Raw genomic sequence first — 18,793 nt, 5'->3', positions numbered from 1 at the left:
TTCTGGTCATCCGGTCTGAGATTTCTTTGTGTGGGAAAATCTAGGTGGGAAAATCTAGCCGCTTCTCCTGGTCAACACACATTTCCCACATTCCTTCGCTGCAGGTACCAGGTAGCTGGCTGATTGGAGGAAACCCTTTGTGCTATGATCTGCAGTGATGTCTGCAGTAATGACCCGTGCTGGGAGGTGTTACAGGAGCAGATTTGGAGGCGCTATCCTGTTAACAAGGAGTCTGCTGAGACAAGCTGTGAGCAACAACGCTTGGAGATGTGTGAATTCAAGCAAGGCCTGCCCATGCCAGACAGTTTGTGATCTGCATTTCATTTTCTCCTTTACTGTTATTGGGTTTGACACTGGAGGAAAACTAGAGTGCTTTTGCTGAGAATATACAAAGGGAGACATTTAGTGGCCTTTCAGTTTTTTGTTTTTTACTCTGTGGATAGATTTGGGCATTTTCTTCACAGATGTTTTTCTTTTGAAGGTCAAACATGAGTGAGAAAATGTTTAGCCTTAGCTCGTCATCCCCAATCACGATCTCCAGGAGTATAGTTAGAATAACTCCTGAAATCGAGCCCGTCTGAATCTGAAGACAAAGTCATTCTGGACCATCGATGCCTGACAACATTAATTAATATGTTTAATCTGTTATAGTTGAGACAGGGTGATCAAGATGCTTTGGTTTCACTTTAGAGGAGCTGTCATGTCGTCCATCTTTTTATACAGTCTATGGTCTTGCTCAGGGTTACTTAGGAATGTCGACTGGAGGAGCCGGGGATCGAACCACTGACCTTCGAGTTAGTGGACAAGCTTTACTTTTGCTTTCTAAAATATCTACTGGATTGAAGTAAAGTATATTTTAAATCTAAATTCCACCACATGTACACGCTGAGGGCAATGCTGCATAAATCCTGACACACACCTGCTGTCACACACTGTGTAACAGCCTCAAATCAAAGTGTCTGACTGTAGAACAGCAGCAACATCAAGTGAAGCGACAGATTAGATCCATTATGTAACTCAGATACAGGTAATGCACCAACAGCACATGCAAATGATCACGTCTCCGTTGCAGGACTGATACCGTTATGGAAAAAAAAGGAACGTTGCTTCCTTAAGAGAACAAAGGATGAACTATCCATCATGGTGAAAACAACCCCGCTTACCCCTGCGCTCCGTAGGCTACATGCAGAGTTATTCTCAGGGGGATGTATTCCAGACATAATGAGAAAGAAACATCGGGGTAAACAAATCGACTTCTTCTTCTTTTCTTTTTTTTTTGCAGGCAGGCCTAATTACAGGGCAGGAATAAATAACTATTGGAGAAGAGACAAGCACGCCAGTGTAATGCATTGTAATTGGCCACGGGGAGTTAATGCGTCATTTTTCTGCCTGACATGTTGCTGTGGCATGCTCGGTTCACGGCGAGGTTCCCTGGTCACACACATGTTTGGCTGCAGATGCATGCTGCTCTGACATGTGCAGAATGTTCTGCAGCCACCTCTGAGATAATTCGTTGTTTTACACCTTGTCGGAAGCTTCTGTGTTTTCTAACTGTGTCAGGGTCATTTTGGTCACAAATTGCTCATAGTGAGATATGTATTTATTCTCTGTCTTCAAGGTCAGAGGAAGTGAAGGTAATCATGTTTCACATTGGTCTTGGTGTTTTTCAAGTGGAATATGTGACTTGATGATGCTGGATAATCTTAACTTGGAGTAAAATGTGGGGATCACACAGAGCTGCCTCTCTACAGCTTTAACCACTTCAAAAATACCATGGCAGAGCAAAACGGCTGAATGTGCTCGGGGCTGTTTAGCCCAAGTGTCACATTGATGAGCACTGGAACTGCTGAAAATATTGTAACTTTTATGAATTTCAAAAAAAAAAAAAAAGAAAAGCCAGGGAACCGAATCATAAGAGGCGCATGTGTCCCTGGTGCGTCGCATCATCATTGGTTTTTCAAGTCCAGTTTATTTCAGGAGTTTTTTCTTTTAGTGAGCCAACCTAACCTCAAACCAACTCCTCTGTCGCTTTAACTGTGTTTCCCAGCATGCCTTTCAGGATCCAGCGTGGGGCCCAACACTTGTTAACTTCAGCCAAAGGTCAACATGTGTACGTATATTACTGCAGCCACGCCCGTCTCTCAACACGCAACGTGTCATGTGATGATTATGTTCACGTAACATATTTGACCCTGTTGTTTTCACTGGTCGACTCTTGCATGTACTTTCAAACACAGTTACCTTTATGTTTGTTTGATCTTATTATTAAAATACATAAAATATGTATTAGAATCTATTGAATATATCCCCAACAGCCCTTCCCTTTAATTCCCCTGTAATTTGGGGAAACAAAAACATGTATATCAACAACAACAGATATTCAACACAGAGATAGAGGTGTAATGCCGTGTTTTTAACAAACCCCTTCAGCAACTGGATTATGAAATGGAATCCCAAACATTCATTAATTAGGGATTTTCCCAAAGATTTAAATGTTCCTTTAGGTTTGTTGTTTGTTTGGTTTGAATAAAAACAGCTCTGAGGTGTGTTTGCTCTTTAACTCTCAGCAGATAACACAAACTGCTGATATCAATAATTATGGGCTGCGTTCAAAAGATAATGTTCTGCAAACAAATGCTTTTCTGGTTTATTTACATTGTGAAAACCTCAGTGTCCCATCACATCTGAAGGATAATTGACTTTGGAACCCTCAGATAATAATAAAAAAAAAAAAAATCATCATGTACTTAAATTGAAAACACTTTCAATCACATCTCATCGTCATCCTCAGAGGATGGAGCTGCTCTGTTGTCATGGAGATGGTTCGTTATTGCCAATAATTGTAAGTGCATTACAAAATGTATGTATTTTTACTTATGTATTTATCCCACAAATTCATACATCTCAATATAGATATAATCAACAAGTGGGATTTTTATAAATAGGAATATGACAGTAGTTTCATGAATATCCATTTAAGATTAGAGGATTATTTATCATCAATTTTAGAAGCCAAATGGATGAGTACGAGATCAAAGGCCACAATATTAACTATTCATATTATTGGATAAATTTTGAATTCATACATTCACATTTTCCAAATCTCTAAACTCTTCATTTCTGAATTTAGTAATAACACTGAGCCTGTCGAGTTAATTAATAATTCAGGAGATATTTAAAGATCTTTCATGACGATTTGTTTATATATTAGTTTTAGTATGAATATTATTCATTCATTTCCTGTTTCTCTTTTACCACAAAGTCTCTTGACATCATTCTGTATCTTAATGGACGATCTTTGTTTATTTAGACTTTTTAAATTCAATTCATTTCTATCTTAAATACAATATGAATAAATATGTCCTTGATTCATGTCACGTATGTTATGTGACAGTAAATTGAACTGAAGTCATAAAATAAGTTATTGACAAACAGCTTTGTGTAATATATTCTTATAGATAGCTGTGCTCTGTCTCAAGTTTTTATGTTTTTGTTTTGTTCGTATCTCTGTTAGTTACCAGGATTATGCAAAAGCTATCGAACAGATCACCTGGAAACTCAGTGGAAGGATGTGTTTGTCTATGGGTCTGAATCAGGAGGCAGATCCAGGATTTATGGGTGTTTTTCACGTTTTCATTTATTTCTCAGAGCATGTATCTGGGATTGATATGTTTGAATTTGTGTGTATTCTGTGTTGACATGGTGAGGATATGTTTAATTCATGCTTCCTACCTTTCTCAGAACTTTCTCTTGTGTTGTGCTTTCACAAAAACAAGTAGAAGTCTGAATATTGTCAGTTTAAATTATTCTACATACATGAAGGGGTCCCTGGAATATTTTCTATTTTGAGTCAGCGTGTACAATTTGGTGCAAATCCAGAGGATAGTGAGTTTAAATGCGGTTTCATTGGAGGACTGTTTGGGCTTGGCAGAGGTTCATGAGCTCTCTGAGTGCTATTGTAGTTTTCTAAGTAATCTTATCTGTCTGCCGTCTTCACGAATATAATTCAGAAAAAAATAAGAATTGTCCAAGATGCCACAAACATCAAGGCGTGACTTGGCAGTGACTCTTCCTTCCTCTCTCTCTCTCTCTCTCTCTCTCTCTCTGGTCAGAGTAGAGGGGGAAAAAAAAATCCCTAAACTGAATATTCCCCTCACTGTAATCGTTTCAATCTGTTCTGCCAGAACAGATTGCGGTATTTTGCTGCCCTGTTGGAGAGCTGTGCATTTCTCCTCCAGCCCTCTCTTATTTTCTCTCTCCTTCTCTCCCTTCTCCCATTATTGCAATATGGCACTCTCCATTTCATTGTCAGTCCGGGCGGCACTGCCGCAGCATAGACTCGTTACATCGTGCCACAGCCCTCTGGCCACCTCACTGTAGAAGGTGTATGATCATCCATCATGGATAAAACATTGCACTGCACCCGTGCGGTCGCAAATTCCTGCTCAGCCTGGAAATGGGGGGGATAAGCAAAGAAAATGTGCTAGTAAAATTGGCCACCTACTATCAAAACGAAACTTGTGCCCTGTTCATCAGGTCAAACTGAAAGCATTTTTCTGTGCTCGGAGAGCGCGGAGCATGCAAGATTTGGTGCTGCTTCTTGTTTTGTGTTTTCCTGTTGATCCCCAAGCCCCATTTAAGGAGTTGCAGTCACTGTTGATTGGTTAGAGTCCCTTTAAGTGGCCGTGGCAATTCCAACAACAACAGTCGACCTCCTCTGGCAGGAAGAGGGCCCTTAACCACAAGAGCCGGGGCCGGAGGGGGGAGGTGGGAGGTGAGCCAGGGGGGAAGGCAGCTTGCGGTTGTGCATCTTGGGAAGGCTGCATGTGTTGGCCAGACAGCCCCTTAAGTGACTTCACCTCATCTCAGCGGTGCTCATTACTCCCGACAGAGCACCGTCCATTCAGGGCGGATATAAAACAAACCATCTGGAGAGAAGACAAGAGGGTGTCAACACGTGCTCCCCCATCTTGTTCTGTGCAACACTGCGAGCGGTGGAGGGTCGTACATCTCATTATTTTTTAGTGGTCTGTAATATTCACACATTTCACTCCTCGCTGTCGGAGTAACGGCAGCATATTCTGAGTTCAAATGCATCGGCAGGGGTTTCTACAATGTCTATAAATATTTACCCGTTTAAAACAGAGAGAAACTCAAGTTCCTCCGCAGTTGGTTTCTTTAAACAGATTTCAATCGCTGTAACTCAAAGCGAGGCACCATGCTAATCCATACAGCATCGAGTATTCGTTTTGAAGCCCGTGTTTACGCAGCTCAGTTTGTTAGCCTATAGCGTCTCCGGGCAGCCGGGCCCCTGCTGGGATCTTAGGGAAGCTTCAGCCTTCACAAGATGGAGTCTCACAGAGAGGGGGGAAAAGATGGGCAGAGGACTCTCAAGATCGTATTATCTTCCACTGTCAAATTCGTTTGAAATGCCAGTTTTGACAAATTACACCTTCCTGCAGCCTAATATCCTCCTGTAAATGCCTTTTCTCTTTTAAGTGCTGTGCTTGAACGTACATGCACGGCTTACAGGACTTGCAGGAAGTGTCCCTATTTAGCAAATGAACCGGAGATGGAATCACTCACGCCTGTCACGAACGCAGGAGTGTACCTGTCGCAGTGGGAACAGACTCATCCAACCAAGAGCTGTTGGACTTAATGGCTGTGATTTGAATTTCTCTTCCTTTCATTACAAACCATTGACATTTCAAGCACACCTGTATGCTATTGTCACAGACCAACCTTTAAAAAGAAGAGCGATGTGTCTTTTCCTGCAGAGAATAAAGCCCAGAACAAATGCTGTCACAATGACGAACGCTCCCTCTTGTCTGCGTTACAATGCTCCGGCTTCTAAAACACACTAAACCGACAAATGGGGGAGAAGAAATAAAGCAAATGTCTAAAAACACACTTTATTAGCGCTAATGCACAATAATTCCAGACAGTTCAAGTGTTAATTCAAGAGTTTGATGTGTTTGTTAAAAGCCTTAAAGCTGAATCAATCCATCAAACGTACCTGTTCAATATCAGTTTTACATCCTGGTCCTGCAGAATGTGAAGCTCACAGACCTACAGGAGGAAGATAAAAGTCGTTTCCTCACGAGACGTGTTCGTAACTTTGGGATTCGGGTCATATCTGGTTTGATGCTGCAGTTCTACGTCTCACATTCCTGCCGGTTACTTTCAGCTCATGATTCCGAGCCTGTTTGTTGATGCAGTTTGACTCAGCTCGCCATATGTTGTCAAGATTTTTCCATACAGCTCCCTGGAAAATAAATCAAAGCGTTCACAAACTTATCTCCGTAGCAGACGCAGAATTTACGATCCGAGTTTGTGGTGAAATAGACCCACGTCAAAGCTGTCGATTCTCCTCCACATATCAAATAATTCAGATTTTTTTTTTTTTGTCTCCACACAGATGCACCTGCAGTTTGGATAAAGTGGATTTAGTCTTTCCGGAGCTCGTGTTGCTTTGAAAACTCATATATCAAAGTGATGATTGCCAGACCTCTGACAGAGCTGCACTTTACTATATGTGACCCTCCTCTGCTGCACTGTTTCTACTTGTGATCGAGTTACTGGAGCGTTCGTATATGTTTCCCCTGTTGGTTTTCATATGGTGAACACATTTCTCAATGCAATATTTTGACCTTACATTAATTTCCCATGAATACAAGTTACTGACTCGACTTCTTCCCTGGAGTCCTTGAGCTTTATCGTTGCAGATCCAGGACGGAGGCTGCTGATGGTATTGATAACCATCACAATACAGGTGACATTTTTGTACCTTATATAAGTTTAAAGACAGATTTTTGCTCCACTTTTGCTTTATATCTCCTCACTGAGTTTATACAATGCATGAGCATTATATCAACGTATATATATATACAGTATATAGATGTAAGGAACATGTATAAACTGCCTTTATTTATCTGTGTGTTTTATGTTTTTAGCTCCTGCAAAGTATTTGTGGATGTTCATGCATCCTTAAACATCCCTGCTCAGAATTATAAAACTAAATAAGCTGTGATTTAAACTCCAATTCTCATATTTTACCATCTGTAACATCTGTGTTCACATGCTGGCCCACATTTTCACATTTTCATCAATATTTCATATCATACTTCAGATTCTCTTTTGAATTACTTAGATTCTCTTACTTACTGTATTATACATATTTATACATTCTATGCTTTTTGCATATTGTGTATGGGATATGTGAATATTTGAATATGTTGAAAAATCTCAGTTTACCTGGAGAGAAAAGGTTCAACTGGAAAATCTGTTTGTGACACTCAGCAAAACACCAGACGGGTCAGTGCTGCGGATTTCTGAGTGTCAAACCAAATCCGCAGCATTATGAGCTCAGACTGTCGTAGATCCATGTTTACTTGGTCGCTGTGAGTGCAAATCTGCTGCTCGGCCCTCTGCATCCTCTCCGTGACTCAAACAAACCCCTGGCTTCCCTGCCATGGTTCAGCTGCACACTGAGAGGTAATTAGAACAATGATTACCATGCGTCCAGGAGAAGAGTGAAGACGGGGAGAGAAAGCGCTGACATGTGTGAGGCGAGCAGTGCCAATCTCTGAAAATGTGCCCAGGCAAGCACATGTATGATGGGGGCAGGGGGGGGTGCACACCGGCTGCTTCCCGCTGAAGCAAGTTCTGTGTTGTGCAGCAGCAGGTGAGGGTGCTCCATGTGGCCGTGTGCTGCTGCCATCTTTAGCCCCGGGTCTGGGCCAGGTACACAGCAGCTGTTTGTCTCCTTGGCTAAATAACTTAAACACACACACACACATGCACACACACACACAACATTGTACTTCTATTCTAGTAAGGACACTCATTGGCAGAATGCATTCTCTATAGCCCCTTACCTGAAACCTAAGTCTAACTCTAACCCTAAAGCAAATCTTAACCCTTGAACGGCCCTTTGAAAAAGTGAGGACCCACCAAAATCCGCAAAAACGTCCTCTCTCCCTAAAGTCTATGATAATCTGCACACACACACACACACACACACACACACACACACACACACACACACACAAACACACATACGCACACATGGACTTGGGACAGGGACTTGATTTTTGTTTCCATAAAGATGTAAACAGATTTAGGTCCCTACAACATGAGTAATACTTTAACCACACAAACTAACAAACAAACACAAAGACTTTGCATTGACTTGCATTCATTGTGAGTTTAACCAAAACCTGATCTCTAACCTGAACCTAACCACAATTCACACACACACACACACACACTCATCAAGTAACCACAGCCAACACAACACAACACACGACACCAATTTTAACTATTTTTATCATGTCAACTATTTATACACGTTATATTTGTGTTCATTATTGTTTTTTCATTGTGATTTTAAATATTTAAGACTAAGAATTGAATTCCTGGTCATGATGATTGCATTGTTGTCAAACACATTAAAGTAAAATTTAGAATCTTGAATAACTGACTAATTCCATTAAAATCTATGCTGCGCTTACTTGACCTCATGTTGTGTAGTTTAGCAGTTGAGGTGCTCTCGTGTCGTGTATCAGTGTTCAGTGGATGAGGTGATGTTTGGTTCGGAGTGTAAATAATCTTAAGGATGAACCACGCTAAAGACTGTTCATCCGGCTCGTCCTCCAGCTGAGCCTCCTGCGTCTTAATCCTGCTCCAAATCAGATCAGGATCATGCTGGGATCACGTCCGACTCAATGCCAGTATTGGTAATCCACACCAATCATTCGACCGGAGCAGCTCATTTGGTGAAATTATTGGAGGAGTTGTAATATAGACGAGCGAGAAATGTTTAAAGTTGAATAATGTGTCTTTTAAATATAGACAGGAGATGTAATTGAGTCAGTGTGTATGTGTGTGTGTGTGTGTGTGTGTGTGTGTGTGTGTGTGTGTGCGTGTGTGTGTAGATTTTCCCTTTAATCTGTATACACTTAAATTCTTTCTCAGCATATTAACAGCCTCCTGAAAACACTCACACCCATGCAGCGTAATGATGCCTGCACATGCCTCACTGTGCATATGGCTGCTGCTCTGCACAAAATATTTAGAAACGTTTGAAATGTTACACTTAACAGCTGCTTCAAGTGCAAGTTAATCCACCGTCCTCTCAGAGCCGTAATCTAATGGCCATTTCCTCGACTGCCCGGCTGCCATTAGGGCCACTTGATTCATGATGTGAACATCTCTTTAATGTCGGAGATTTCAGATTTGGCATGACCTTGTTCTTTAATCTGTAAGAAACATGTTCCCGGAACACGGAGCGCCGGGCTCCACGAGGAAGGAGGGGGGGAGCGGGGAGGCCATAAAAGAATTAGAAGTGAGTTTGAGCCCAGCTGTGTGCATGTACATAATATAATTGGCCTTGGGATGTGAACTGACTTCAACAGACAGGGATATAAGGCTTCATTATGAAGAGCAGAGGTGTGCTGTGAAAAGCTCTGCCTGGTTTCACAAAGTGTTTGAGTAAATGTTTTCATTTCCTCTCATCAGTGTGTGTGTGTCTGTGTGTGTGTGTGTGTGTGTGTGTGTGTGTGTGTGTGTGTGTGTGTGTGTGTGTGTGTGTGTGTGTGTGTGTGTGTGTGTGTCTTCTGGAGGAGGCACGTGTTTGGACATTAGCTAACATGACCAGTCATGTAAACATACACATTATGATTAAATGTGCCACCACCTGAATATCATGCAACATACACACACACACATACATGATAATGACTTCCCCTCTTCTCCTCTGCAGCACAAAACTATATTGAACAATAAAACATCATCTTTCAGTTTCCATCATCCGGAGTTTGCCAGGTTTTGTCTCAAGACGATGACAAATCAACTGAGAACACAACGTTTACTTGCTTAAAAAATGAAAAGTTCCTCTCCAGTGTGGAGAGAATGTTGTTTAAGGCATTTGTTTTTTGTGGCATGTTTTACTTTAATTTGATGATTAGTGTTGATTATGGGTTTGTCACAATCTAGACCAGGTCTATAACTTTCATTTGATTCAATTCAACGGTAAGTCTTGATTATTCACAGTTAATGTAAATCAATGTCTTCTTTTAGAATCTGTAAAAAATGTCAAACTAAATAAAACCGCAATTATAAAGAAAGTGATTTTAAAACACTCCTTTGTTCAGATCCACACCAAAACTGAATGGGTTCTTTTTCAGCCCATGTCTCATCCTTCCACCAAGTTTCAATAAAATCAGAATATTATTGGTTCGATAGTTTTTAACGTAAACTTGTTACTGACACAACGAACGGCAATGAAAACATTACCTGGGTGAAGGTAATAAATTCAACATGTTGCATTTGTAAAAGCGGCGCATCGCATGAATCCAAAATGTGGATAAACACTAACTTGTTTATCAGTGCTCTCAGTTATTGCTGCATTTATTCATTCATTGGGTCCTAACTGGCATGTCTGCCTTCTACTGCTCATCAGGAGGCATTGCAGTATTTACAGATAACACACTGAATCATTCATGGCTTCTCCTCTGCTGTCCTGCTGAACCGTGCCGACTGCTGCGTGACCTTGTTTTCTCCAGATTTATGTCAGGCCCAGTAACAAGTACACCCAAGTTTGTGTGAAGTGGGTGGAAGGACGTTCTCAGACATCCAGAGTCTCTGACAGCAGCTAAAGAGCTAAACGCTCACATTTCATTGTATGGAAGACCATCACTGCCAATGAAAGAAAAAAAAAAAAGATGAGTGCCTAATCAAAATTATGAGATTTAAAAATTTGAAGTTATGAGAAAGTAAATCATCATTATGACAAGTTTAGTCACATTTTTTGTGATATTAAGGAGAGATTGTGAAAAAGTACATCATGTTTTTGAGATTTAAATAAATGTCATTAGATAGTGAATTGAAATTATGAGATATTGGCTCATTATATTGACATGTTAAGTCATAGTTATGAGATATTAAGTCATACGTTTGACAGGGTTTGTCATAATTATATGATTCTCACTAAATTATGAGAGAGTGAGGCAAGCTTATGAAATAATAAGTTCATGATAATGAGATTGTTAATCAAATAATGAGATATTAAATCAATATTATGAAATGGTAAGTCATCATATGAGATGCTAAATAAATATCAGGAGATATTGGGTGATTACTTTGAGGTTGTTAAGTCATAATTCTGAGATAATAGGTTTTGAGATTGATTTCAAGTTGTTAAATTGAGACACTAGGTCTTTATTTTGAGTAATTATCTCATTTTGATGACTCACTGGATTTATTATTTTATTTATTTACAAAGTGGCACAAATGGGCTTCCATACTGTTTGTTCAAGAATGACAAGAGCTGACAAATAACATGACTACGGTGAAATGAAAACAGCGCTGGCCCCACAGGTGAGCCCTGAGGCACACCACACATTCAGAGACGCAGACAGAGAGCGTCATTAATTAAGACAGAAAATATTCGTTTGACAGTTTAAACGAGAACAGGTCCAGAGCAGCGACGGAGACACCAAACAAATTGAGCCTCTTGTCATTGCCCACGGGGGGAAATGGTCATGATTAATGTGTCGTGGGTTACTTCAACCAGTGGGGGGAGCTGTTCTATGTGTCTGAGTGAAAGGCTTTGTTTCATTGGGTGACAGAGCAGTGTAGAGATATCACTTTTTTTTTCCAAACAGGTCACCCTCTCCTCTTTTCCCTAAAGCCAAGTCACAAGCTGGAGGAGAATACTCCGCTTGTTTTCTCTGCTTTCATAATTCTGCTCCATTTAACTACAAACAAGGAGTCACTCTATATGCCAAGAAAATACAGGACAAAAGGGAGGGATGTAGCTGTCAGACTTTTCACCTTGATTTTATGCTTTTTAAATTCCTTAAAATAAAGATATTTATTTCCTGCAGCCTCGGAATTATATTGAAGCAACTCGATCTCAAACTTTTAAACCCATCTTCTGATTTCCTCCCATGTGAAATCTTCTGCTGGAATCAAGTTACAGACATCGGCCTCTGCCTCTGTTTGGATTTTCTGAGAAAAATTATTCTAAACAGGAAAAGATGTTTCCCCCATTATTTGTGTTATGTGTGTAAACTATTTCCGAGGCCAGCTGCCTCAACTCCACTGAAACCGACATCTGTTTAATCACTGGATTAGTTTAGCAGAGGTAAGAATATTAACTGAGGTTAACTAGTTTCACTGCTGTTTACTCCAACACCACAGAGGACAAGAAGGATTAAGATCATGTTTTACTGCCTCTTCTCAGCTCAGGCCCAGTCTGTCCCCTTGAGGAACATGGAAACTGCAGCGAAGAGTAAATCCATCCAAATGATTTGCTAAACACAGTCTGACGTCAACTTTTACAGCTCAGATTTACAACACTGAATATACGGAACCACACAATGTGCAGGAAATTAATTCAGCTTTTATAATTCAGGCTGCTCGCCATCTAATTTATAATGATGTTATTATTGCAGAAATAGGACAGTTTGGAGGACGGTAACTTTGTGGATGAAAAACAGCAAACAAACATTTGAAGATGCATAATCCAACGTTTGGCAGCAAACTGCACATATCATATAAGTGCAACCGGTGCCTTCATGGCTGGATTAATGATCCACAGGGCCCGGGGCAAAAACGTGTAGTTGAACTGCTGAACCCAATTATTCACTTTAACTATAGATATATCTACCAAGCATTTCATTATTTCTCCAGCTAACAGAAAAAAGCCAGAACCCTAAATAGGAAATGATTAGTACTGGTTACAGCTTCTCTAATTTCTATAGTTGGTTGAGGAATTCAGGGATTAATGATCCTTGTGGGCATTTTCTCTTTATTTCTGACATTATATTGACTGAACAATCAATCCTGTACTAAAAACAACTGGCAGGTGTATTGATAATGGCATAAGTGATGGCTGCAGTCTTACAGAACCAAAAGCAAAGGTACTAATCATGCAGATGGGCTCGTTTCACTGTAACTGATATACTGCTGGATTTGTGTATTAATGTCTTCATTACTCTTTTTGAAACTGGTAAAGGTAAAGTAAAATAAAACTACTTTATGCAATAGTTAAGAATTAAAAATCCATTATATTGCTGCTTGGTAGTTTTTGAGGGATAATATGAATGTGATAATTATATTCTGTTTTATTCAAATAAGTCTGAAAAGTAACTGTCACATACGTGTGATGAAACAAAATACAATAGTTTACTTTGAGTCACAAGCTATTATTGTGTTAGTTTGATTTACATCAGTACTACTTGGTATATTACTCGTACGCCTAGTTTTGTAATACATTATCGTATTAACTGCAAAGAGTTGAGAGGCTGATGTAACGTGAAAATAAATAGTTTGATAGAAACATTTCTGAAACTATGAGAATGTGTTTTTCTTTTTAAAGAGGGACACATCAAACCTCCTCTCAGCTGAATTTGAGAAATGTAAAAATGTGAGCAGTGTCTTTCACAGTGTGAGCTGAGGTGTTGGGTCAGGACTGAAATCCCACACCGTATTTTAGTGTTTGCCTGAGCGCGCACAGGCAGCAGCCACGATCCAAACTTCCGCGCTCCACACCCTGTTTTCCGGGGAGCCTGCGGAGATCCAGCCCTTCAACACGCTTCTCTCTTACGTCCCGTCCGTGAGCAGTGAGCTGGCCGCGGCGGAGATTTCTTCCTCTGCTCGGATCTAATCTTTTTTTTTTTAAACCTCCCTTGGCTCAGCTCTCTCCAAGTCGCCTTCCTCTGCCTTTTACGCACGGGAATCTGGCACATATCGTTGGGGAGTGGAGTCGGCGGCGCGTCGCTCTCAGCGGTGGTTTTTTCGTCCTTGCGCTGCGCCTCCGTGGCCATGGATTGATTTCAGTGTTTTCTCTTCGACCTCTCGCCTCGACACAAGTTGAGAAAACAGTGTGCGCGTCTCCAACCTGCGGCTTCCTCCCTCCAGCTCCATGTTCCACCCGGACACTTTGAAAAACTACCTGGCTCCGGATGTTTCTGCGCATTATAGCACTTTGAACTTTTATTTTTGATATATATTTTCTTTTTGTGGGGTTTCGTCCCTTGTTGCGCATTTTTCCCCCCAGGAGGTGACCCCGGGGGTGGGATTTTACGGATTCTTCTTTTTGTTTTCTTCCATCTATTGAAAGTGAAGCCTCCTCTGGGTTCCTGAAGCCTGCAAAGATTCATTTGTGAAAAGTGATGGCCGAGCGGGGAGCTCTGTGGCTCCTCTCTCTCCTCTGTCTCACCTTTCTCTGCACGGAGAGCACCGCGGCAAAGCATGTCGACAAAGGTAAATGCTTGTGTTATTCCTCCTTCCTGCACGTCTCTCTTCCTCCAGGAACTCACATCCATGGCACCGACGCTCGTGCGGTTGGAATAAAAGAGGCAGAAAGAGCTGCTGCTGCCTCTGGAGCGCAGACAAATGGAGCTAAAGCTGCTAATTCTGCTGCTCGGCTCCTCCTTTAACCCTAACTTCAACTGAAGCAGGCTACTTCTTTTCATAACACACACTTTACTCACTCCAGGGCTGCAGACAAACATGCATCCTCTCCTCTGTCTGTCCGCACTGAGGTTTTTTAAAAAAGATGATTCACTCACATGTGGCTGAGTTGTTCTGGTGTTTTTCGGTCGTGCCGTTAGATTTCAGAAGGTTTGGATCATGCATCAGCTTTGCCCCCCCCCCCCAAAGAAAGAAGCACAGGATGGAAAGAGGTCATTAGTGTTTTCACTGGTCAGGTAATAAGGCCGCATCATCACTCCTGCAGACTCTCATTAACTGGGCGTCAATACATGTTTGGCTGATGGATAAACAGAAGCTTATTCATTTGCTCCTGGCAATTGTTTTTGAGGCACTTCTTCCAACTGGTGGCCCTCTGCATGGAGACATGTTGATCTGTGGTGAGCACTCAAGGGCCATCAGATGCATTGGAGAGGCCTTTGGTAAAAAGGAGTAAAAAGGAAAAAGAAGAGGGGGTCCTCCCAGCAGCCATTGCAGCACACACAGCTCCAGCTCTTATCTCGGACCCCCATCATGCCAGAGTTCTTTATCGTTTTTTATTTTTTTGAAAGCTGTGAGACGCAGCAGCATGTGGTCTGGAAAGCTGTGAATGTAACTGACTCTCCTGCAACATCGTGGCCCAATTTATCCACCCAATCATTCTGACCATATGCAAAATAGTTCTGTGTATGTGTGTCAAAATAAAAGAAGCCGTCCATCCCCCTTCTGAAAGCTCAGTGTTTCCTTTGCCAGTTCTAAAAAGAATGAATGTGCAAAGACCAGCTTCAGGATGATGGGCCTCTGCTATCGCTGCTGCTGCTGCTGCTGGGGTCTCTTGCGTGTGGAGCCTGATGAAAGACCCTCTCCTGCATGAGAAGAGCTCTGCAGTGGTGGACGGGGAGATAGAGGGAGAGAGAGAGAGAGAGGGAGGAAAAAAAAAAAGAAAACCCCTCCTTGGCTTTGCCAGAGATCAGTACAAAAGAGAGATGGGGGTAGGGTGAAACAGGCTGACTGTCTGGAAAGTAATAAAACCAGGAGATTAGGGGACCAGGGAGTTCCTTTGGGAGCTCTGATTGATTCCAGAGAATTGGATGGGGACCCACACGCAGAGCGAGTCTCAAATTACTAATTGTGGGGTCCCCTTCTCTGAAAATATCTGTTTATTCAAAACACATTTCTCTTGAGGTCCCGGCTGCGGCTGCAACTTTATCTTTTATCCGAGTTGGCAGAGGCTCGCAGCTTCAAGAGTTTCTGTCCGTCTCATTTATTTCGGGGACAACACGCACAGTAGATTGTCTCACTTTTCTTTTTTGTTTTAGTTTGGAACCACCTGTTAAAGTTCAACCAGACTGCTGCTATATATATATATATATATATATATATATATATTTTACCACTTCCTCGTTTGTAGTTAAAAGTTGTTAAAAGTTAAAATAAATTGCCCCACAAGTTTTGGCTTTTGTAAACAAGTGCCTGTTAGAGGAGTGTAAAATACATTTAGGCTCTATCTTATCTCTGTAATCCTGCTGGGGGGGGATTGTGTGCTGATTGTATCCCAGAGGACAATGCAAATAACTTGCTGAAATGTGTAAACATTTGGCAACCCCCCCCTCTGCTCTTCAGACCACTCTCCAGGGCTTTATCCCCACAGACCACCTCAGATGCAGCTCCGCTCAGACTTTATAAACAACCAGCGTTTCTCTTCGGTGCATTTAAGGTCTTCTCTGTGGACTAATTTGCCACCTTTGTGTTGTTGCGTATGGAAAGCCCCGGTGGTCCCCCTAGTTTTTGTGGGTAAAGAAAGCTGAAATCTGGATCTTGTTCACCCTGAATTTCAACAATAACACAGACCTCACCCTCATGTCACAGTGTAGTCTGTCTTTTCTTGGTATTTACAAGCTCAGAAGCAGCAGAATCTTTCCATCACGTCATGATGGGCTGAGAGGGTGCGTCATGTGGAGTCACCTGTGGTCTCTCTGCCGTATAGTTCACTGTTTGTTGATCATTTATTTATGCGCTCATAAAGGCCTAATGACCTCCATCCACCGAGAGATGGATAATTGTGCACATTTACAAGTGTTTGATTCATAAACCTCTCTCATGACACCACCTCCATTAGGACACACTACCGATCTGATGCCGGAGCGCTCTCTGCTCGGCCTCTCGGTGTAAGGCACGTTGAGTTGAGGTCAGCAGTTTGAGATCAGCCACGGAAAATAACAAACCTGTGTGTGCTTTGTTTCCTGTTTGCTTCTTCAGCAGCTGAAAGTGCCTGTGCTCAGTTTGTGGGGGTTAAATTGACCCCAATTATTGAAATCATTTGCCCCGACTGTCAACAACAGTTTATCACTTGTAATTGGCAGGAGGGACGGGTGGATCAATATCCTATGAATAGATGGACTGACATCTGCCTTGCATCTTTTTGGTGGCTCATGGGGGGGGTCGGTGCTTTTAGCTCGGCAATTTGGACAAACAAGGACGACTGACTTTTATTACCTTCGACCAGGAGGTTATGTTTTCACCCCGGTCTGTTTCTTTGCTGGTTGGTTTGTTTGAGAGCAAGATTACACAAAAAGCCCAGAACAGATTTTCATGAAGATTGGTGGTGGGATGGGACATCGGCCGATGGTGTGGGTCTGGATAAAGAAGTCGATCCACTTTTCACTTTCTCCATTTATTTAGTTATTTTCTCAATTTTTGGATTTAGATTTTTCAGATTAGGAATATTTATGAGGTAGATATCTTTGACCATGTACACATTTGTGCAGATGCATTTGAATGTTGTATCAAAAGGAGAATGTTGGACCCTCCTGTTTGCTGATTTACTCTCATATAGCTGCTGATTAAACCAGTGTAAGCTGAACTACAGTATTTTTATACACAGTGCAGTTATTATTTACTCTGTGGAAAGACTGTACATCATGAAACTTGTATATTTAAATCCCATCTCTTATGATATCAAACCCATGTTGTATTTTTGAGGTTTGTTTGTCTTAGATTGAAAGTAATTCTCTCTCCACTCACTATACTTTTTATTCTGCTATTTTTCCATGCCTTTACTGATTTCCTTACTGATTGCTGTCCCTCGTGCTGTTAAAAGCGTTTACTCTCCCCGGCGTCATCAGCCCCCCCGTGTGTCCGAGGCAGGTTGGTCGCTCGTGGAAGTGAAGGGAGGGTTGTTTTGAGTGGATGCGAGCCAAGTCTGCATCGTGGTCTAAAACCCAGAGCTGATCACGGACCAGTCCGTGGCTTCTGCTTGCCCCCCTGCCAAGATGAAATTACCTCTATCAGAGCTGCTTCTACTGGTGTGGAAAAATGACTTCAGCCTTTATACCAGCGTTTCCTGCTCCTCTGATTCTGCGACACACTTAGTGGCATTGAAAGATGTTGAGTGGTGTAAAGATTCCCATTCAGCTTTCATACGCACAGATACATGAAACTAAAATCAACCCTGTTCTCCAAACCTTGCTCTGTGTGTTTATGCTCTCTGGGTTTGTCAGTGTGAGTGGGAGGATATTGAATGGAGCGATTTGTGGATTTAAAAAAAAACTCACGGCATGAGCTCATAGCCTGCCCCATTCCTCAGCCCATATTAAACTGAAAACTAAATATTACGCAGGATTTTTGGTTTTAATGAAGCTTACAGTGTAGAATTCTCTGTGGAATGTGAAGCGATGATGAATGAAGGTGCAGCGTGAACGGACATCGGAAATTCTCACTGCCCACGTGCACTGGTGATGTCACAGGTGGCGTACGGTGAATGTATATGCACCGGTGTTGGATAAGTTTCTCCTTTTTTTTCTCCAAATTTCTAAAAAAGTCTGTGTAGTCCTAAAACTTGAGCAGAGAAAAATATCAAAAAATGATATTGACACCACAAGCAGCAGCTGCAAGTAGGCGTGAAAATGATCTTCTGAGTAGTCGGGCAGGACAAATGATGAATCTGTCACCGAGCTCAGAAGATGACAGTAATTGATCAATAGGTTTTTGGGACTTAATGAACGTTCACTTCGCTGTAATTAATCAAAGGGATACGGCAAAAAGTTGGTGGAAAAAAACAACAGAAATTCAAAGTTTTTTTCTGAGCGAGAAGAGTCGGAAGCAAAACGTCGGATAGAACTTGAAATTCTGTATGCACCTGCTCGGCCATTTTATTTAAAAGTTAATCTTTGAAGCCGTTCCTGCTTCACCGGTTTCATTATGACATTTCCTGCCAGCAAAGGCTCCTTCTTTTGTTTAACACTTCCTCTGATATATTTCCTCGGGGAAACCCTGGTTTTTTGGACACGAGGAAAACCCTTTGATTTAACATTCT

General features: G+C 41.6%; 1 protein-coding gene across 19 annotated transcripts in view; it reads left to right on the top strand.

Moving 5' to 3' along the window:
* The first annotated feature begins 13,581 nt into the window (after positions 1–13,581).
* neo1a (neogenin 1a) overlaps positions 13,582–18,793 on the top strand; it is a 154,041-nt gene continuing 148,829 nt past the window's right edge. For all 19 annotated transcript variants that reach the window (XM_069526127.1, XM_069526145.1, XM_069526146.1 and 16 more), the window contains exon 1: positions 13,582–14,271. In XM_069526127.1, coding sequence (XP_069382228.1) covers positions 14,181–14,271 — 91 coding nt within the window. In that variant the 5' untranslated portion in view covers positions 13,582–14,180. The remainder of the gene's footprint in view (positions 14,272–18,793) is intronic.

Source organism: Paralichthys olivaceus, chromosome 1 (assembly GCF_024713975.1).
Source record: "Paralichthys olivaceus isolate ysfri-2021 chromosome 1, ASM2471397v2, whole genome shotgun sequence".
NCBI lineage: Eukaryota > Metazoa > Chordata > Actinopteri > Pleuronectiformes > Paralichthyidae > Paralichthys > Paralichthys olivaceus.
This window is presented reverse-complemented; position numbering and strand designations above follow the sequence as displayed.